This window comes from Sander lucioperca, chromosome 15, assembly GCF_008315115.2.
Source record: "Sander lucioperca isolate FBNREF2018 chromosome 15, SLUC_FBN_1.2, whole genome shotgun sequence".
NCBI lineage: Eukaryota > Metazoa > Chordata > Actinopteri > Perciformes > Percidae > Sander > Sander lucioperca.
In genome coordinates this window covers 5,133,330-5,155,829 of record NC_050187.1, presented here as the reverse complement: position 1 = coordinate 5,155,829, position 22,500 = coordinate 5,133,330, and the positions used below count along the sequence as shown (strand labels likewise).

Below are 22,500 nucleotides of genomic sequence, written 5' to 3'. Positions count from 1 at the left end.
CGACTACACAAATGTGTAGTTCACAAAAGTTCTGAGTTTTACTTTAGAGATGACAATTTTTTTTTGCTTGAGGTAGTGATTTTTGTGTTGCTTGGAATTAAAGGCACAAAAATAATCCCATACATATTCAGCTGTTTGGTAGCTGCTTTTACAAAAGGATATCATTGTTTTTGCTTGATTTGCTAAATTCTGTGATGGCTGAGGAACTTCTTCGCTGACTTTTTTAGGGCTTTATGTCGACCAAACTGTAAGTGAGAAGACTAGTGTAGGGCTCGACATTAAGGCTTGACCGCTTGTCCGGGACAAGTGGATTTTTTTGTAGGGCAAGTGGAAGAGAAATTTACTTGCCCCACTGGACAAGTTAAAACTCAAACTAAATAAAATGCCATGTTACTTTACGTTATGTGCCACTCATTACGTCTATTTTACCGATACGGGACGCGTTTGTTTCTACTGTTTCAACTGAATTTTATTAATGTTGATAGTGTTTGGATGCCTTCAACATTTTGTTCGAATTCTGCATTAGCAAAACACAAAAAAAGTAATAATTATAAAATGATAAATCTTTACCCGGACAAGTGACTTTTGTGCATGGACAAGTGAAACGTAAATGTACTTGTCCAAAGGACAAGTGCCTCGAAAAGTTAATGTCGAGCCCTGTAGTGTATAGGAGACATGCAATAATACAGTCAATGATATATCTCTTTTTCGATAAAATACGAGCATGTCAATAAACTAAACATGTCTGGCCCTTGATGTGATTTTAGTGTGGCCCTTAGTGAGTTTGACATCCCTGTTCTACGGCAACCCGAGGGACACAACCACCACGGACTAACATACAGGGCCCTATTTTAACGATCTAAGCGCACGACGTGAAGCGCCTGGCAGGTGCGTTTAGGGCGTGTCCAAATCCACTTTGGCTAGTTTGACGGCAGAAAAAATGGTCCGTGTGCCGGGCGCATGGTTCAAAAGGGTTGTACTTAGTGTCTTCATTAATCAGAGGTGTGTTTTGGGCGTAACATGCAATAAACCAATCAGAGATCATCTCCCATTCCCTTTAAAAGCCAGGCGCGTTTGGACCTTGGAGCATTGCTATTATGATGGAGGATTTGCACCGTAATATTTTTATTAGTAATCTTTTACATGTGTGTGTGCTGCTGTGTGTCCCTGTGTGTGTAACAAGCATTGTGTGCGCGCGCTGTGCACGAGCCTAGGAGCATTTTACTAATTTGCTGTTAAAATAACAATGAAATGCTGCGTTATTGCCTTTAGACCAGGTTTTTGTTGGTCAATGACGCGATCACTTCCCACTGCCTCAAGATAGCAATATGCCCAGAATGCACCTGAACACACCTCCCTGTAAGACCAGCACGCCCAGAATGCACCTGAACACACCTCCCTGCAAGACCAGCACTGACAACTGCGTCTGTCTTAAACTAGCAAAGACACTTGTGTCGGGCTTGGCGCTAAGTCCAAAATCAAAGCAGACCATCATCATGCCTCGCTAACTGCGAACCATGATAATAATTTGCTGCACTGTGTGAGGAGATCAGCGTGCTTGCACATCAGTTTGGTCACTAACTTTGTAATAGCAACAGGACACAGTGTGCAACTTCACACGCAGACCCATAATATCAGGGAAGCTCCAGGCTTATTCCGTGTCAACTGCCTTGTCTTAGATTTACTTCTAAATGTGCTTGATAAGAGCCCTAAGGTGGATCCTTCTTCATTTCCTGAGTTTTTGTGATGTTTATATTTGCAGAATTTTTAAGCAGAATCTGTTTGTTGTTTGTGGCTCTGCTGTTGTATCAATGAAGCAACACAGAGTTTAAGAAACAGTCTGGCAAACAGAAGGAAGTGGGTAGAAAAACAGACGGAGAGATAATGTGAAACAGAGTGGGCATGAATAAAGAGAGAGAGAGAAAGATTTATATGTCTGTCCCATAAAATGGAGATATATGATCGAGGGCCTCTAAATTCTTTTCTGTTCTGTATACTCTGTTTGACATCTGTATGTGTGTGTGTGTGTGTGTGTGTGTCTGTGTGTCTGTCTGTGTGTCTGTATGTCTGTGTGTGTTTCTTTGACTTCATAATGACCTTAATGGTTGCGGTAATAGTACAGTTAATGTTTATTTTCATGTCGGTGCCTTTGTGTGTGTGTGCCTACCTGTAATCAGTAGTTCACACACACACACACACACACACACACACACACACACACACACACACACACACAACACATTCAACCTAAACACACAATTACACTACATCTGGTCACCACATGTGGCAGCTGTGAACACTTTGTGCGTGTGTGTGTGTGTGTGTGTGTGTGTGTGTGTGTGTGTGTGTGTGTGTGTGCAGGTGGATGGACATTCAGTTCTGTACATGAACTAAACACAAACACACACACATTGAAGTTACACAATGAAGTCATTTATAGCAGACATTAAACTCTTTCTGCCATAAAAAAAAATAAAAAAAAAGACTGGCTGGTCTTTTTTTCAGTTCACACACACACACACACACACACACACACACACGGACCATTAGGTCAGATTTTACACTGCGAGTTTCAGACTGAACAGCAGTAAAATCCAGCTGTTTTCTGTCCGACTCTTGTCTGTGTTGGATTTTCAGCTCCACCTTTTTATAAAGACTTCAGCTTCTGTTCTGACAGCTTTTATTCTCTGTGTATTCGGGGCTTTAGGGCTGCTCGATTATGGAAAAACAAATCATAATCATGATTGTTTTGGTCAATAGTGAAATCAGGATTATTTAAGACGATTACTCATTGACTTTTGGAAAGATGTTGCGTTTATTGAAGTTAGAAAACCGTAAAACAGTTCAACAAATCAACAGCATAAACATCTGGAACTGTGAAATTCTACTGAATACTTTTCCCCTTTGAATGCTTTTTTTTGTTTGTTTTTTTCATTCAGAGCACAAGCCAAAATAAGAGTTTATTCAGGAGGAGCCGGAATTGAAATGACCATCAAAATGTTATTCATTGCACAGCCCTAATCTGCATCATGCCTGTCCATATTCTAAGATAACATAATTGGGTTACTGTTGAGGGTTATTGAGGATATTTATTTTTTAACCCTGAACTTTTATCCATGAACTTGTCATACTGGGTCATAATTGAAAAATGTGGGTTTTTTTTACTTTTTCAGACTTTTTTGACCCTTTTTTTATGCTTTTGGCGCTTTTTTTAAACGTTTTTGTCCCTCTTTTCAACGCTTTTTTTTTAAATTCATGGTCAATAAACCTAATAAAATGACATTATACCTATTTTTTATTTTTTTTGAAAGATTATTTTTTTGGGCTTTTTTGCCTTTAATTTTATAGGACAGCTAGGTGAGAAAGGGGAGAGAGAGGGGGAAGACATGCAGGAAATCGTCACAGGTCGGACTCAAACCCTGAACCTCTGCGTCAAGGCATAAACCTCCAAGTATATATGCGCCTGCTCTACCCACTGAGCCAACCGGCCACGTTATACCTAATTTTTGAGTTTGAAAAAAAGCAGATATTATGAATTATTTTGACTAGTTAAGATCAGAGGATGTTGAGTCAATCACATACTGGTTTATGTCAAAGTTTGGTCAGGATGCTGTTTTGGGGGTTAAAAAAAATGTCAAATGCCATGAAATTAAATAAAACAACCAAAAATCACTGGAGGTAATCATTAATCTTACCTGCGAAGAACATGGATGTATGTGTTGTATGGGTTCCATCCAACGTACATAATGCATCCATGTTATTTTGGGGCAATTTGGTTGTTAACCCTCATGTTGTCTTTGGGTCAAATTTGACCCTTTTTCAAAGTTTCCATAGCAGAAATATGGGTTTCTTTCAACCTCATTGCCCAAAAGTATCACCGATGGTTCCATGAAACGCTCTCCACAAGTCAAAGGAAGGATCAGTTCACAACTATCTATTGACTTTTGGGTGTTTTATTCAATTTTATAGCATTATTCTGGCTAAACTTTCTGTCATTATCCATCAACATCCTCTCATCGTCAATATTTGTCAAAATAATTCATACTTTCTGCTATTTTTTTAGATATGATTTCATATCGGCTAGATGAGGTTTATTGACCATAAATTCCACACACAAAAAATTGTGGTAATAATTTGCTGTTAGTGTATAGGCCTACTGGTGGTAGTGTGGGGGAAATGAAAAACGTTTTTTTTTTTAAAAGGCGTCAAAGTAAGAGACAAAACCGTCAAAAGTGTAAAAAAAAAAAAGCTTTCATTTCCAATTTGGACCCGGAAGGGCAACACAAGGGTTAAGAAACCCACATTTCTGATATAAAGAACTTTGAAAACGGGTCAAATTTGACCCGAGGACCACACAAGGGTTAAGCTCCTCTTCGTTTTGCTTTTACTTCTGGTCACCTGTCTTGATTTCTTCCTTTAAATTTTTTTTTTTTTTATTTATTTAGAGAAACAGGGACAGCGTACAATAAACATTAACCTCAAGAGGAGAGATGCATAGTACCAGGTTTTAGCTCAAGAGCTAATTTTCACCCGTAGTCCCTGGGCAGGCTGATCGTAGCTAAAATACATAATACATCATACATACATGAATAGTGAGATTTACATTGACCAAATAAATAATATAAAAAAGGTCGTATTCAAACCTTTCATGTACTCAAATCTACTCTTTTAGACCTCAGAACACACACTTACACATACACACACATACATATATCCGGTCACATGTGGGTAAATGGAAAAACGATAAGTGAACTTGGAAAAAAAAACACCTTCCTCTGTCTTTGTGTTGTAATTCTAACCTCCGGTGGATTTGTGAGGACTATGGTTAACTGCTCCCCAGATCTCTGCAGGGTAAATCCAGACAGCTAGCTAGACTATCTGTCCAATCTGAGTTTTCTGTTGCACGACTAAATTCTACTTTTGAACGTACACACGTTCACCCAAAACAAGTTCCTTCCTGAGACTATTTGGCAGCGGCACCGCGGCTCCGTCCCAAGACGGTTGTGATTGGTTTAACCATTGTGTTGTCTTCCTGTCGACTTGCAACTTTTAGTTTCTTTGGGTCAAAATTTTAAATAAAATAAAAAATGTCAACGTTTAGGTCGTCTTTTTCAACACTTTTTCCGATGTTTTTGTTGATTTTTTTCTGCGCTTTGGACACTTTTTCAAATGCTATAAAATTGAATGAAACACGCAAATTCAATGAAAGTAGTGAACCCATCATTTATTTTACTTGTGAAGAGTAATGGTTGTAGGGAACCATCCACGTTATATATATATTATATATATATATATATATATATATATATATATATATATATGTGTATATGTATATATATATGTATATGTGTATATGTATATATATATGTATATGTGTATATGTATATATATATGTATATGTGTATATATATATATATATATATATATATATATATATATATATATATATGTGTATATATATGTGTATATATATGTATATGTGTATATGTATATATATATGTATATGTGTATATATATATATATATATATATATATATATATATATATATATATATATATGTGTATATATATATATATATATATATATATATATATGTATATATATATGTATATCTGTATATATATGTATGTGTGTTTTTGACAATTTGTTTGAAAGAAACCCAAATTTATGATATAGATTTTTTTTAAATGGGTCAAATGTAACCCGTGGACAACAGGAGGGTTAAAGAAATGCCACTAAACCAGAGCACATTTTACTCCCATCCCAGAATGCTGTGTGGTCTAGCCAGACCCTCCTCTGCAGCGCTGTGGAGGAAGGTCTAGACATGCGACATTACTGTCTATGTGACATTATGGATCAGATGAAATACCAGACTATGTAACTTCCTCCTTAACCTGCTGTGTTATCAGCTGATGGGCTTAGCCGTTTACAACAGCATCGCTCTGGACATCCACTTCCCCCTCTACTGTTACAGGTACGTGTGTGTGTGTGTGTGTGTGTGTGTGTGTACTAGCTGTGTTAGTATTTTTCATTACCTACTTAGTAACTTAATCCACATTATTGGTGATTATTTATCAAAATATCAAAAATCTCATTGTGTTAATATTTTGTGAAAGCCCCTACAATATCGCCACAATATTGAGTGTGTGTGTGTGTGTGTGTGTGTGTGTGTGTGTGTGTGTGTGTGTGTGTGTGTGTGTGGTGTGTGTTTGTGTGTGTGTTGATATTTTAGTTTGTCCCATGTTTTATATAGCTACATACACGTGTGTGTGTGTGTGTTAATATTTTAGTTTGTACCATGTTTTATGTATATAGAGCTACATACACATATGCACGTGTGTGTTTGTGTATGGTGTGTGTGTGTGTGTGTGTGTGTGTTATTTTAATTTGTCCCATGTTTTATATATATAGCTACATGCATATGTGTGTGTGTGTGTGTCTGTGTGTGTGCGTGTTTGCGTGCGCGCGCTTGTGTGCATGCGTGCGTGTGTGTGTGTTTCTGATGTGCGGCTCCAACCCCACCAGCAGGAATGTACAGTAACTGGTAACTTGGTTAATGTTTCCCTGAATGTCTGTCCTCTCTCACAGGAAGCTCCTCACTCCACCTACTGCACCATGCGACCAAAATGCCCTTGTCGGCATGGCAACCGCCACCCTGGACGACCTGCAGCAGATCATGCCGGTACGTGTCGCTGGTTTGAATCGCCCGGGCTGCGCGTGAAAGTCTCTCGTAATTTAGGATGAGCTACGAGCTTAAAGTGACTAAAGACTGAGCTTCAGGTGTAACTCTGAAACTAATCAGCAACGTTTTGCTTGTTGACGCATATTTTATTACATTAAAACCCCCAAAATTTGACAAAGAAAAAAACCAGAAACCACCCACTGCTTGTTGCTTTGTATGTACAGCTCTACAAAAAAAAACATGTTCAAGCTCAGTTGTGTTAAAGACATAAGACATTGTGTTACATTAAACCATATAGGTGTAGATTTTGGGGGAGATGCAGGGATATGTGCCCCCCCCCCCCAATATTTAGAAGAGGTAGATTTCTCCTCCTTCAAAACATATCAAAGACTCCCCAAAAAGAGGTAGAAATAGCCCTTCAGGGGGGTTTCAACTTTCTTACAGTATTGAAGGGGAAAAAATGAAGAAAAAATTGAATATTCACATCCTAAAATTAAAAAAATTGAACACCTACCCAGTAAACAAATATCCGTATAGTCTGACATTTGGATCCAGCTCTACCCTACTACTACCAGCCCTAAATCTGTGTTTTCCAACGATTTCAGACACAGGAAATGATGTTTGACCATAGGTGTAATTTACGGGGGGGGTTGGGTGGATTACAACCCCCCCCTCCCAATAATCAAAACTGGGCTTTTTCCAAAGTTTTTGTTCCTTTTCAATGTTTTTCTGGCTTTTTTCAACGTTGTTTGTTGTTTTTGTCGCCTGTTTTAAGGTGTTTTTTTTTAGGGTGTATTTGTCAATGAAAAAATGTGACGTTTTTGTTACCTTTTTTCGGGGGGGGTTTTGGACAATTTTTTGACATTTTTGTCACTTTTTCCAACTTTTTTGTCTTTTTTTTCTACAATACTTTTGTTGTTTTTGTCGCTTTTTATAAAAATGACATGCATACATGTCCCGGGACCTACCTCCCTAAATAGTTCTCATAGTCTCTAATAGATCTCCAACCCCAATGTTGAACCCAAAGTTACGCCCTTGTATTTGACGCTCAAAAGGTTTTAGGGGGAGGACACCACGCCCCCCCACCCCCCACCCCCCACGTCTTTGCATTAAACTAAAAAAGCTCAATCTTTTTTTCTCTCTCACCTCCTCTCACAAAGAAAATTGAATTGAACTTGTAATTCTGTGTGCTGTCACTAGAGGGTGCCAGAGTACAACTTTTGATCACTGTTAGTTCACTTCGACCCCCCCCCCCAATCCCTCAAAGCATGGTCTTTGTAAAGTCTAAATTTAACTTCATGTGCTGCTGTCGGATTGAACTTAAGTCTCCCACCAGATATATACTTAATATAGCTTTGGTAACTTTGTGTCAAAACACATTCATGCATTTTGTCTACTGCTCCAACTTTTACGTAACTTGAAATATATTTAACATGCAGTAGTTTTCAATTGTACCTTCATTTACAATGTTTTGCATTTGTTTTAGAGTTTTTGAGATAATATTCAAAGTATATGATTGTCTTTTATCTATAGTTAGAGTGCGTAGGGCTGGGTACAGAATTCAATACTTTTAAGGCACCGACCGAATTGCCTCTAAAGTATCGAGTATCAAAAAATGCCTCGTCATGCAATGCCCAATTTTAATACCCTAAGGAGTAACTCTCATCAGCGTCAGTGAACCAATAAGCACGCAGCATGCTACCAAGATCTAACAATGTCTGTGATTGGCTGTCTAATGTTACACATTGTAGAGGCACACAGGAAAAACTCTACGTTACACAGAGACGGGGCTCACGTAGAGATATCTGTGTATATACATACATTTTTCCATAGAACCTGGGAGGGTTTTGAGAGATTAAAGAAGTCCACGTTGTCGCTTTTTTTGGACATGTGTCGCTTTTTACGACATTTTTTTAGTTTTTTCAAAGTTTTTGCCACTTTTTTCGACATTTTGGGTGTTTTTGTGTTTGTTTTTACCTTTTTGTTGCTTTTTTCTAGATATTTTGGAAGTTATATAGACATACTTCCAGACTTTTACTTAAGTAAGATTTTCACTGTGGTATTAGTACTTTTACTGAAGTAAAGGATCGCTCGGTTACGTTGTAACCGTGGTTCTCTGAGTGAAGAGACTATCTCTCCAGCTTGTAAGCCGCTCAGAGGCGGTTCCGATCATACTATCAGTGATTCCACGCCAGCACAGGTGCTTTTTATGGCGTGGCCGGGCAAGCCGCTGTGTCTAAAAGAAGTATCCACGTATCTGACCTTAGGGGGATCATCACCGTACATATGGAATATGTAACGGTGGAGAGATAGTCTCGATACGATAGAGAACTGAATACTTCTTCCACAGCTGGGGGCAGAGGTCCAACAGTTTAATCTGCAACTCGTGTGCTCAAATAGTGTGCTCATTTTTTTCAGAATCTGAAGCAGAATACTTTATTGATCCCCTCAGGGAAAGTGTTCAGTGCAGTTTCTTACAGTCAGATTCAAGGTAAAAGTAAGAGTAAGAAAAGAGTGAGTCAATAAGTGTATAAAGTACGTAAAGTTGAGAAGAAAAGTTAAGTAGGAGTAAAGTAAGATTATGGTCAAAGCTGTCACTTTGCAACAGAGAAACTCTTGTGACCAATGGAACAATTCAGCTGTGTTGTGCGTCAGCTCTGAGCCAAAGATCCAGAACATTCACTCAAAGTTAGTCCTCGAGTTTCACATCCAAAACCATCCTGAAGGTTGAAAACTCTGGATCACACACAGACACACACACACACACACACACACACACACACACACACACACACACACACACACACACACACACACACACAGCGGTGCCAGAACTAACTGCGTGGTTACATAACAGCAGGATATCAGATATGAGGCCTGCAGTTGGTGCCCGGCAATAACTCTAGTGACCTCAGATGAGTTTAATATTCAAACATTATTTAGCAAATAAGTGAATCTGTTTCATACCTGAACATGAAGTGGAAATTATGGAATCTTGATCACCATGAAAGCTTTTCAACTATTCACTGGTCTGAAAACTGTTCTCCTTAGTAGATATATTTCACTTAAACAGACAAAGATGGTACGTGTCTCGTTCATTGTCTCTGTAAGCAACCGTGCGATGTATTCTGGTAGCGCCGCGGCGGCTTTCAACAGACGGCCGCGTCGAGTTGCCCGCTCCTCATTTGCATAAAGTTGAATCCAGTCTACTTTATGCAAATCAGGTGCATCCAGCTTGACTTGCAACCTCTGGAAAACTCACGAAAATCTTTTTAAACTGACCGTTGTTCAACTAAAATCAAGACAGCTTCAGCAGCTGCAGGTCATTTCTCGCATTAAATGTTAACGGAAACACATTTCGGTGAACTATTGTCATAAAATATGAGAACGTTTCCAAGCAAGCTGCCGTGTTGGTCTGTTTTGAAATCCGGGAGCAGGCAGCCCCACGAGTGAAGCGTTCGTCCAATCAGGTGCAGCCATCGCGGTTGAAGGAGGGAGGAGCCTGTTTTCATTGCTTTTCAGTAGGGATGTACAGAATCCAGATTTTTGTGGTTTGGCCAAATATCGAATCCACTGGTTAAGATTCTGCCAAATCCGAATACCGAATCCTACTCCCATCCTCAGTCCATTAACACAGTGAACACATTAATGAAGTAAACAACGTCCACAGCAGTGTATTTTTCGTACCTGAAGTTGCTGCATTTTGGCTGCTGTCCGTAGATTCCTTCATGCACAACTCGTATTCTTCCAGATGTTTCATACCAAATGTTGTAACAGCGGTGATGTTGTGTATAGTTTAGGGTCCTCGCCACCGCAAGACAAATCGGCATTGCAAATTGAACATGTAGCTGGACTTCAATGGTCTTCTTTTGACTGCCAAACTACACTTTTTCTGCTCACGAGTTCCATTTTCACTTTCTCACAGCCTACTGAATTGAACGGTCCACCTACGTAAACACCTTCCCGTAATCAACGGTGGCGTCATTACGTCGACCAGCGTAGCACGCGGAGTGCAAGCGTAGGGTTCAGTTCGGTGGAAAAAAATAAGGTTCAACAGAAACCCAACCCCGTCAAAAAGCCCAATATTCAGCCAAATCCAAAGCTGAATCCTGGATTCAGTGCATCCCTGATGCGGGGCGAACATCCCTGTGGACACGCACCGTAATGAATCAATGAATCCCCTTCTAAGAGAATTCATTGATTTTAATTCTCAGTTTATTTGGGACTGAACCAGTGACCTCTGAGTCCCATCTAGCTAGGGCTGGGCAATATATCAATATTAAATCAACATCGATATATGAGGCTAGATGTCGTCTAAAATGTTGGATATCCTTATATCGTGATATGACACAAGTGTTGTCTTTTCCTGGTTTAAAAGGCTGCATTACATGCACCATAATGAATCAATGAATCCCCTTCTAAGAGAATTGGATGTTGATCAAAAAGATTGGTCCTGATCCTGAACTCTTGTGTCTATGTGCAGGAGCTGGCTCACGGTTTGGGAGAGCTGCTGAGCTACGAGGGAAACGTAGAGGAAGACTTCTACCTCACCTTCCAGGTATCAACATACATTTACACCAAATGAATGCCCCTGTGGGAATATGTTGGGTCTTTTATAAATAAAGTGTCCTGAGATAGATGATTTGACCATTTAAAAAAATAAATTATAATTTTTTTTCTTCTGTCAGATACATTTTTTCTCGTTTTAAATGCACAAAAGTACAAAAATGGCCAAAAAACAGTATTTGTTGTCGTCTCATCAAGGTATCAGTTTAGCATTGCCATTATGCTTAATACGCTGTTGAACTTATCTGCAATTTATTTGCCAGGTTTTGATTATCATTTTAATATCGCAGTTGAAAATGATGTGAGAAACATCTGATTACAAATAAAACTCGTCAAGCGACTCTGTTAAAAGTCAGGACTCACACACGCACACACACACACACACACACACACACACACACCACAAATGTCGTGACCACAATGTCTCGGCAGGTCTGACGGTGCTGACAGACGGCTGTGACTGCTGTCACTGCTGTGTGATTTTAATAAAGTTTATTCAGTCCCACTGATGTCACACAGCAAATGAGTTAAAATGTCAAAGATATGAATGGTTATTTATTTAAACATTGGTTGCGCACTGTCTTACTTGCAAAAAATATAAAGTTTAATAGTAGGCAATGTTTCGGTACTACACCATCTTCAGGCAAAAACGTATTTAAAAAAATGTATTAAAATGTATTTAATCATCAAAATATAGGTTTGGGTAAACATGAATATTTTGGTTCCAAATATTACATATACTCGTACAAAATAATTGACAGGATGAAATAACCAGAATGTGTTCAAAGTGTTTGTAGCACCCATAGAACCAAAAACGGACACACGCACACACACTGCGGTGCCAGAACGGGCCGCGTGATTACATAACAGCAGGATATCAGATATGAGGCCTGCAGTTGGTGCCCAGCAATAACTCTAGTGACCTCAGACGAGTTTAATATTCAAACGTAATTTAGCAAATAAGTGAATCTGTTTCATACCTGAACATGAAGTGGAAATGATGGAATCTTGATCACCATGAAAACTTTTCAGCTATTCACTGAAAAGCGGCAGCTTTCAACAGACGGCCACGTCGAGTTGCCCGCTCCTCATTTGCATAAAGTTGAATCCAGTCTACTTTATGCAAATCAGGTGTGTCAGGACAAAAAGTAAAGAAGCACTGCAGAGTGAATTTACAGCAAAAAAAGAGGCCCAAACACTGCCTGGTGAGATAATATCTGTGTTGATTATCAGCTGCAGAGCAGTGCAGGGATGTTGACCAACTGCTTGCCTTTGACTACATGTCATTTAGCTGACACTTTTATCCAAAGTGACTTACAATTGCTATATATCAGAGGTTGCACGCCTCTGGAGCAACTAGGGGTTACGTGTCTTGCTCAGGGACACATTGGTTGATGTATCACAGTGGGAAGCGAACCCAGATCTCCCACACCAAAGGCATGTGTCATATCCACTGCGCCATCACCACCACAACTTCCCGAAATTAGGGCTGAAAAAATCCGATAGCGGTACCGATACCAATACTGTGACTTCGATACTTGTTCCTAAGCAATACCGGTTCCTAAACATTAATTTTTTTGTTATCAATTTTATTTTTCAGCTCCTAATACGTTAGCCACGTCTCTGTGTAACGTAGAGCTTTTCCTGCATGCCTCTACAACATATAACATTAGACAGCCAATCAGAGACATTGTTAGATCTTGGTAGAAGCATGCTGCGTGCTTATTGGCTCACTGACGCTGACGAGATTTACTCCTTAAGGTAGAGAAGTTGGGTATTGAATGACGAGGCATTTTTTGATACTCGATGCTTTAAAAGGCAATTTGGTCGGTGCCTAAAAAGTATTGAATTCTGTACCCAGCCCTACCTGGAACTAAAAACAAATAATTATTATCTGTGTTTTATTAGCCATGAAGTATTTTCCCACAGTCATTTAAGGCAGCTTCCAAATCCAGCCACCGTGGTCCACAGTGATCCTTTAAAACATACTTAGCATGACATCAGCATGTTTTCTGAAGCAGCGCGTCAGACCGTGGCTGCTCCCTGCCGCTGAGTGTAGTAACCAGATACATAAAGGCATACTTTGTGGTGCAGCTGGAGTTATATATAAAGCCTGAACATATGTGAGAAGAAACATGATGTAAAAGGCTGAGTGGAGGTGTTATTTGAACTCACAGTGTGAGCTATATGCTGGTCTCAGTCACACCACTGTGGCACAGAAAAACCCTCTGACCTGCAGCACACACTGCATCTCTCTCTGTCATTTCTCCCAGTCACTGTGGATCCCCACTTTCTCCTGCATGTTTGTTCATCAATTTGTGTCTCGTTTACTCTATATATTTATACGTATTTCATATTTATACCCCTCTAAGTTTGCACTGCTGTACTTGCAAAAGCCCTCACTGACATAATGCATTCCCTATAACCCCGTCAACCCTAACCTCCACCTAATTCTAACTATAAACCCAAACTTTATTTATATACCACATACCAGGAATGACGACGAGGACCAAAGCTTTAGGGGTAACTAGCATCCTTTTAACTTAATTTTAACGTTATTCTAACTGTTAATTGGCAATGAAGTCTTATCATTTTGACCTTACTCTCTCCCCTGAAACTGGCTGTTTTTTTTTGGAAAAAGTAATCAGACATCCATTTTTGGAAAAGCAGACATTTCCAATATGCAGTAGGAATAACTTTTGAAAATGAGAGATGTATGTGATTTTGACTAAAGGCTGACAAGCATTCTGCCTTTATTCAATAGGAAAGCTGAGATAGAGGGGGGGAAGACATGCAGGAAAACCGTCACAGGTCGGACTCGAACCCTGGACCTTCTGCGTAGAGGAATAAACCTCTGCATATGCGCACCCGCTTGACCAACTGAGCTAACCGGCCATAATTTCTCTTGTTTTATTCTGATCTTTTACATATTATACTGTTCTGGGCATTCAGGACTGATAATTACTGTCTCTGTTTTTGCTGTGTCATTTTTTTGTGCTGTAGTGTGTCCTTGAGCAATACACTGAATGACTCTCATTCACACACTCACACACTAATGGCAGACTGCTGCCATTAGTGTGTGAGTGTGTGAATGAGAGGCAAAGTGTACTGCAATATAAATGGAGCCATTCACCATTTTACGAGACAATGAAAGGGTTTGGAAGTCCTTTATCACCTATGTGACATTCTCTGTGTTTGTGTGTGCGATTGTTTCAGGTGTTCCAGGAGGAAATGGGCGTGGTCAAATCCCACAACCTGAAGCCTGGAGGAGACAAAATCCCCGTCACCAAGCAGAACAGAAAGGGTGAGTCTCCGCAGTGAGCAGCACGTTTCTCCACTTGCAGTGAATGACTCAGCAGTTCATCAATCGTGCTCGCTGACACACAGACCTCCTTCATACCTGCATGATGCTGCATCTTCTGAATCACAATCACAATCCGAAAAAGATTTATTGCCAGGTAGTAGCACTTATTAGGTATTTGCTTTAGGTGATGGTGCATACATAAACCCAAATTTAAACATTAATATGAAATAAACAAACACATAAATAACTAACTAATAAATAACTAATAAATAACTATATGACATTAAAGCTTTAGTGCGTAACTTTTTGATATTAATACATTCAAGCCATTGCCAAATGAGTTGCTACAAAGCTAATTAAGACTATCGGCTCCACACAACTCTCTCTGGATTTGACTATGTTCAGAAGATTGTGGCGTCCGGCGACTTTCCCGCGCAGAAACTCAGGTGAAAGTCCATTGTGTTTTTTTAATCCTCCGTGTCCTCCTTGGCTACTAACAGCTGCGTGGAGGAAGGGGGGGGGGGGGGGTTCGCGATCACGGAAGGCTTGTATCATGTGGACGCGCCAGTTTTCTTGTCATTACTTCGAATTCCTCATGGGGGCGACAGAAGCTATGCACTATAGCTTTAAAGTGCTCGTATTATGCCTTTCCTTTATCGTGTTATAAATCTTTTTTGTGCATGTTATAGGTTTACAAAGTGAAAAAGCCCAAAGTCCCCCCCAAAGGGACTTACCATCTCCAACAGAAAACACTGTTCACAAACTGCTCCAAACAGCTCTGTTGTAGTCCAGCCTTTACTTCAGAGACAAACGTGGTCACTTTGGAACACATGTTATAATGCTCACCTAGCTGCTAGCATGGCACGCCCTCATACTCTGCTTCTGACTGGCTAGTAGTCCTTACCTAGGTACTGAGCATGTGCGACTCCCAACAAAGATGGAACAGAAGTGAGATGTCTCACTCTGTAGCTAAAACAGAGAGCTCAACACACAGGGTGAAAAGAGGAGCTGCAGCAATGTGCAGTACAACAAAAATATTTTTGAAAATTAAAACATGTAAACTTATTCTAATATAACCTCTAAATACAATTATGAACCTGAAAATGAGCATTATATGAGCATTTTAAGAAAGAAAAAAAAAGAGGCTGAAACAAAACCTTGCTGGTGGATCAGACTGGAATAGAGCAAAAACACATTAAATCCACTATGCAATAAAGAGCAGATCATCCATACAGCCACAAAGTACTACCTAAAACCGATTTTCTGAGAAAGCTGACCACATGGCCTGCTGAAAATTTTTATCTGGCTCGCATATCAATTTAGGTTGGCAATACATTTTGGCCTGCCTAGTTATGCGCACAACCAAAAAATACGGCAAACTGTTTTTTTAAAATGCAATTACGCTACACTCAAAGCAGAATTTGAGACTCAGAAATCCTAGTCTATAATGATGACGTTTAATTTCCAAGAATGTTTAGGTGTCGGATGTCTTTCATTTCGGCCGGATGTCCGGATAATACAGTCAAAGATATTTGACTTTTTCAATGAAATAAAAGCATGTCAATAAACTATACATGGCTGGCCCTTGATGTGATTCTCTTTTTCCAGTGTGGCCCTTAGTGAAGTTGAGTTTGACACTGCTGTGCCAGACAATACTGAGGATGTTTAATGAGTCGGCGGCGGCCGGTGTTTGCTGTTGTGTGCTGGGGAAGCAGGCTTAGGGTAGCAGACGCCAACAGACTTAACAAACTGATCCGCAAGGCCAGGAACATTGTGGGGGAGGGGGGGGAGCTGGGGAGCTGGACTCAATGGCGATTACAATATGCAATACAGAAGCACCCACTATTTCTTTACTGAGTTTAATACAAAGCACTTTGGTGCAACATGCATTGGGTACAGACAGTGAAAACATCACCGCACTATAAAGGAAGCTGCCGTAGTGTGTGTGAAGATGGTAATACACAGTGACTGTTGAAACCCCCTCATGTCGACACGGAACCCTGGCTCAGCTCAGACGCTTCTTTGTTCTTTTTAAGACATTTAAAGTCAGCTTTATTTCTCTTATGAAGCCTCATTTTCCATCGAGCAGCTCGTGTTGCCATCCAGGTCCAGCTCTGTGCCAGTGTCCGTCCCCCCACCCCGTGTGTTGAATGGAAGGGCCAAGACTGGAGGGTGAATGGGGAAAAGTTTGTAATGGAATATTGAATATCACAATGTTGTTTCTTCTCTCTCCACAGAGTACGTGCAGCTGTACGTTGACTTCCTGCTGAACAAATCCATTTATAAACAGTTTGCTGCCTTCTACCACGGCTTCCACAGTGTGTGTGCCTCTGATGCACTCATGGTGAGTCCACAGTGTGTGTGTGTGTGTGTGTGTGTGTGTGTGTGTGTGTATGTGCGTGTGAGCGTGTGACTTGGTTGTTTGTTGCACAAATATAACATGCACACTTTCCATCAGTCAGTGCTTGCAGTTTCTCTTTATTGCAGCCAAAAAAATGTTGCAGTCTCTTCAAACAAATTGTGCCAAAGCTTGCAAGCATGTTAGTGTATAGGTCAATGGCGTGCACTACTTGCTGACGTTGCATAGCATTTTATAGGCAAATTGAATGGCATCCATTAAGCAGTAAGCTCAGTTCAGGGCAACAACACAAGTTACATGGCAAATGTATCTTTCCTTAGGTTGCAACATATTCTCACTCCCAGCGCGTTTGCTACTGATGCAAAAAAATTTCCTTTAGCGTCGGGACTCTTGGCGTCACTTTTTGACGGCCCGATTTGGCGTCATTTAAAAAATGTATGTTTGACTGACATGCGGCACAAGAACGAGACAGTTAGGTTTAGGTAAAAGATGGTGGGTGGGGTTACAAAATGTATGCTTCAGTGACGCGCGGGACAAGAACGGGACATGAACCCAGGTCTCCTGGGTGAAAGTCCTGTGTTGTTTGACCCAACCAACCTCCTTACGTGGATTCTTGCTGTTTCATACTACCTGCTAGCCTGACGTCGTCATACTCAGATTCTAGTCAGAATATGAGTCTGATACTGCTCCATTGGGCTGTGATTATGGGGCGTGTTTCAACCGAACCAGGAAAGAAAATGCCTCTGCACTCAAATGGATAGACCTACAACCAATCAGAGCAACGGAGTATGTGACGTTGCCAAATCCCGTAGGAAGGAAGGCAAAAATATCTTTCCTCTGTCCATCATCGTATAAAGCCCGTCCTGACAATTTGATTGGTCCGAACAGCTCTGGTTCGAGCATAATTGCTCCACAACGGATAAAGTCCAGATCGAACTTCCCGACCTCAAATGTTGTGGGCGGGGCTGAGTTCGGCTGGCATCCAGGCTAACTACCTGCTGCTGCTGTATCTCTTAATACTACGTCATCTTACAGGGCCACGGTCAAGCTGCTGCTCTGCCCGGTGTGTCCCATACACTAATAGGGGGATTTTGGCTTCGCTGTCTGACACGTGACGAGTTGGAAATGAGAACGGGTTGGTAGGGCATAACAGTGACCGCCCACAGCTTTGGTTCCTGAAGTGGAAAAAAAATTTAAGCCTGGAACTAAGCCAGCCAACTGCGATTGTAGCTTCTGACAGATATATCAGTAGGTGTTTGTACGTAGAGCAACAACAACTTGGTTGTATGTAGGCCTGTAACAATTATTACATAATGTAACGTAATCGCGGTTTCTTGGTTTAATTGCTAACATTAGCTAAGGTCTTTAGGAATATGATTGTAGATGGTAATTGTTAATTTTGTTTATGTGCCAAATTGTAATTATGTAAGTAATTATTGGTCGGACCGTTGAGCTAAAGCTATGCTAGTTGGTGGCACTCGAAACGGCCCATTTGTGTGGCATCCTGTTGTGTTCTTAAACCCCCCAACAAAGCACAAGTAGACTTTATTGTTCACAATTACTGTTTTCCATCAGATTGTTTATAGATTTTGACGTTATAATATCAGTTCTGATTTGTATGGCCTCAGAAATCCAGAATTGGTTGAGTTCTGGTATGGATGCACAGAGATTGTCACAGACTGGAGAGGGTATGACATTACTGCTTTACTCAGTCACATTATTCACAGTACATCAGATGTTATCAACCCTCTCTTTACTTACTTACTTCCTGTTAGTACGCACAAACATTTCATCAATTTGAAGAACAGACATCATTAAGACCTGCTCACTCTGCAGAAATGACTCAGCAGACTCTCTCTGTACTGAACCAAAACACGCCTGCTGAGCGGCCTTCCTCAGGCTTGTTTCAAGATAAACTGTGAATGTTAACTTCCTGGAACAACAACTTTAGTAGAGTTTATCACTTCTTGTGCAGTAACAGAAAACACATTTTATATGTTGAGTCTTTTTTGTGTTTTAGTTGGAAGTTAAAGATGACATCAGAATGTGGTTCCCAACCTCTCTGTACCGAAGTACCCCCACAGCCCTATCAGATGAACTTACTTACCCCGTCATTGATTCCCAATGTATGTTGCAAATGGATAACACTATTCATTATATAAAAGTGGATATGTTAATTCTCCCATACAATTGAACTGTCAATCTTAAGTTAGGCTACTACTACTTGTAGTAAAGCTGAATGTTCCAACCATTTATCCATTAAACTGCAAATGTAAATTTCCTCAAACAATAATTGTTGTAGAGTACAGTGTTTCCTCCATGTTGATTTTGTAGTGGCGGCCCACCATAACAAAATGTCTGCCGCCACGGTATCAGAAATAGGGCAGACGCACAATGTAGTCACGGTTGCCTTTCAAATGATCCTGCCGACATAATGCACCCCCCATTGGCTGCCGCTCACATTGCAATTTGACAACAAGTAGAATTATTCAGAGGTTACTGGGCCCGTCCAGTTTAACTCCACATACTGTTGTGTTGATGGAGTTTATTGTCAAAACATCCTAAAGGAAAACACTGGAGTAAATCACTTCCTGTGCAGTAACAGAGAACACATTTCATATGTTGAGTCTTTGTTGTGTTTTAGTTGGAGGTTACAGATGACATCAGAATGTGGATCAGATTTTTGAATCGTTCCTTCACCTCCTCCATCACGGACAACGACTTTGCCCAAAAATGGAGCTCAGGCAGTAAATTCTGTTTGTCTTCGTCCTTAGCTAAATGTTGGCTCTCCCTGATAAAGAGCTACTGACTCATGTTGTAGTTTGTTGAACTCTGAGGACCCTGAAAAGGGTCAAAGGCCCCTAAGGGACCCAAATATAGGCCTACACAGTAGAGCAACATGCATCCAACCTGCAAATACAATATCTATCTTTTGTTCCTTACATCAGTGGTTCCCAACCTTTTTGTACCGAAGTGCCCCCACAGCACTATCAGACGAACTTATGTACCCTGTCATTGATTCCCAATTTATGTTCCACTGTTCATTATATAAAAGTGGATATGTTAATTTTCACGTACAATTGAACTGTCAATCTTAAGATAGGCTACTACTACTTGTAGTAAAGCGGAATGTTTCAACTATTTATCCATTAACGTTAGTTTAAGCAAATCATTTCAACTGTTTAGTCATTACTTTTAGCTGTTTATACTTCTGTGCTCGCATGCTGACTAGCTTTTTTTTCCACTCTTACATAGGTGTTTAGGTGTTACAGTTGACATAGTCTATATCGATTGCTCCGGTGCCGCCGGACATTCTGCCGGATGTCCGTCACCTTCCTCTTTCTTTGTGTTGGCGTTCTAACCTCCGGTGGATTTGTGAGGACTATGGTTAACTGCTCCTCAGATCTCTGCAGGGTAAATCCAGACAGCTAGCTAGACTATCTGTTCAATCTGAGTTTTCTGTTGCATGACTAAAACAACCTTTGAAAGTACACATGTTCCCCCAAAACAAGTTTGAAAAAACAACTCTCCTATATTTGTTTCAACACATTCTCATAAACGGGTTCAAATGATATCGTACGAAAACTTACTGTATGCACAACAATTCGTTTGATATCCTACAATACTATCGCGACTGCCGGCCGGTCACGTGACGTTAAATTTAGCAGAGAAAAGGTGACTGTGAGGCAGGTACAGAGCACCGGGAGGCGAAAGTCGTTTCAGCGGCCGTCACAGTTGAGTTTAGCCGACAAAAAGTTAGCTTCATGCGGCGACTACAATTAGGTTTGGACACCAAAACGACTAGATAAGATTAGAAAAAAAGATTGTGGTTTGGGTTAAAACACCGGCCCCCTTAAGTACAGGCAGCAGAGGGAAACTCTGTGTCTGACCGCAGAACAGTCGGACAGTCAGACAGTTGGACTGCAGTTTATCAGCTGAGAGCCTGAATCTGGGTCAGAGAAGGGAAAGGCTGATCTAAACTGTTGAGACTGAAACAGGGAGGACTCAAGTCTCAGCTGGGCAGATAATAACCAACGTGCTTGTTGCCTCCTTTTCATCCTACAGTTTGAAAAAACAGCTTTCCTATATCGTGTTTGAGTTGAAAATATATCTCTGTGGCTCTATAATTAAGGACAGATCACACCCACACCTGCAATAATAGCTGTGAAAAAATAATTCAGTGTGCAGTAACATGAGACAATGGGCCCTATTGTAATGATCTAAGTGCACAGCGTGAAGCGCCTGGCAGGTGCGTTTAGGGCGTGTCCAAATCCACTTTTGCTAGTTTGACGGTGAAAAAAAGGGTCTGTACGCCGGGTGCATGGTTCAAAAGGGTTGTACTTAGTGTCTTCATTAATCAGAGGTGTGTTTTGGGCGTAACATGCAATAAACCAATCAGAGATCATCTCCCATTCCCTTTAAAAGCCAGGCGCGTTTGGACCTTGGAGCATTGCTATTATGATGTAGGATTTGCACCGTAATATTTCTATTTGTAATCTTCTGCATGTGTGTGTGCTGCTGTGCGTCCCTGTGTGTGTAACACGCATAGTGTGCGCGCTGTGCACGAGCCTAGGAGCATTTTACTAATGCGCTGTTAAAATAACAATCAGATTCTGTGTTATTGACTTTAGACCAGGTTTTTGTTGGTCAATGGCGCAATCACTTGCCTCAAGATAGCAATACGTCCAGAATGCACCTGAACACACCTCCCTGTAAGACCAGCACGCCCATGGGCGCACAGATGGGCGCAGGTGCATTTGCTATTTAAACGACGAAATTGACAACTGCGTCGTTCTTAAACTAGCAAAGACACTTGCGTCAGGCTTTGTGCTGCGCCGGGTGCAAGATAGGGCTTTTTGTGTGTGCAATAACATAAAGTGAAAAACCTCAGGTGCAATAATATCTCAGTGTATGTTTCCGGTGCACTTTTGCAATTATAATTTAATTTATCTTACAGCTGTTTTCGCTCTTTAATATCGTTCTTCTACTTTATATTTAATTTAAAATATATATATTTATATAGCTATATATTTTAATGTATTTTTATTGTTTTGATTCTTATATATTTGTAGAGATGACTCTAAAGGCGTTTTCACACCTACCTCATTTGGTCCTGACTTTCGGACTTTTCAGTTTGATCCGAACCAAAATTAGAGGTGTGAAACCTCCCCCGGACCATGGTCCGGATCAAAAGACCAAATTTTGGTCCGACCAAAAGAGGTGGTCTCGGTCCGGACCAAACTGAACCATGGTCCGGTTCGTTTACAGTGTGAAAGCATTTTTTGGATCGTTCGAACTTTCGGACCAAATACAAGAAGCTCTGGCAGGCTCTCCTTGTGTTATAAGACCGGGGAATAGCTCCTTTAAGGAATAGCTCGGTGCTTAGTGTGTAGGCTACATGAGAGAGTGAGAGTGACGGTGAATGCGCTCAGAGCAGACAGCTGTCGGCTATCAGAGCAGAGAATACATCAGCAGTTTATTTGTTAAGTGGTAGTAAATGTACAGTGTAGGTTTCCGTTTGTCTCTGAATAAATTCTCCAGAAAGTTCCAGTGTCTTGCTTCTCAACATCACAACAAAACAAAAAGAG

The 22,500-nt window shown here is 40.5% G+C and overlaps 1 protein-coding gene across 2 annotated transcripts in view; it reads left to right on the top strand.

Moving 5' to 3' along the window:
- Positions 1-22,500, top strand: part of hectd2 (HECT domain containing 2) — an 82,860-nt gene that overhangs the window by 51,634 nt on the left and 8,726 nt on the right. For both annotated transcript variants that reach the window (XM_031308574.2, XM_035992132.1), the window contains exons 15-19: positions 5,911-5,975; positions 6,590-6,683; positions 11,167-11,241; positions 14,466-14,553; positions 16,791-16,897. In XM_031308574.2, coding sequence (XP_031164434.1) covers positions 5,911-5,975; positions 6,590-6,683; positions 11,167-11,241; positions 14,466-14,553; positions 16,791-16,897 — 429 coding nt within the window. The remainder of the gene's footprint in view (positions 1-5,910; positions 5,976-6,589; positions 6,684-11,166; positions 11,242-14,465; positions 14,554-16,790; positions 16,898-22,500) is intronic.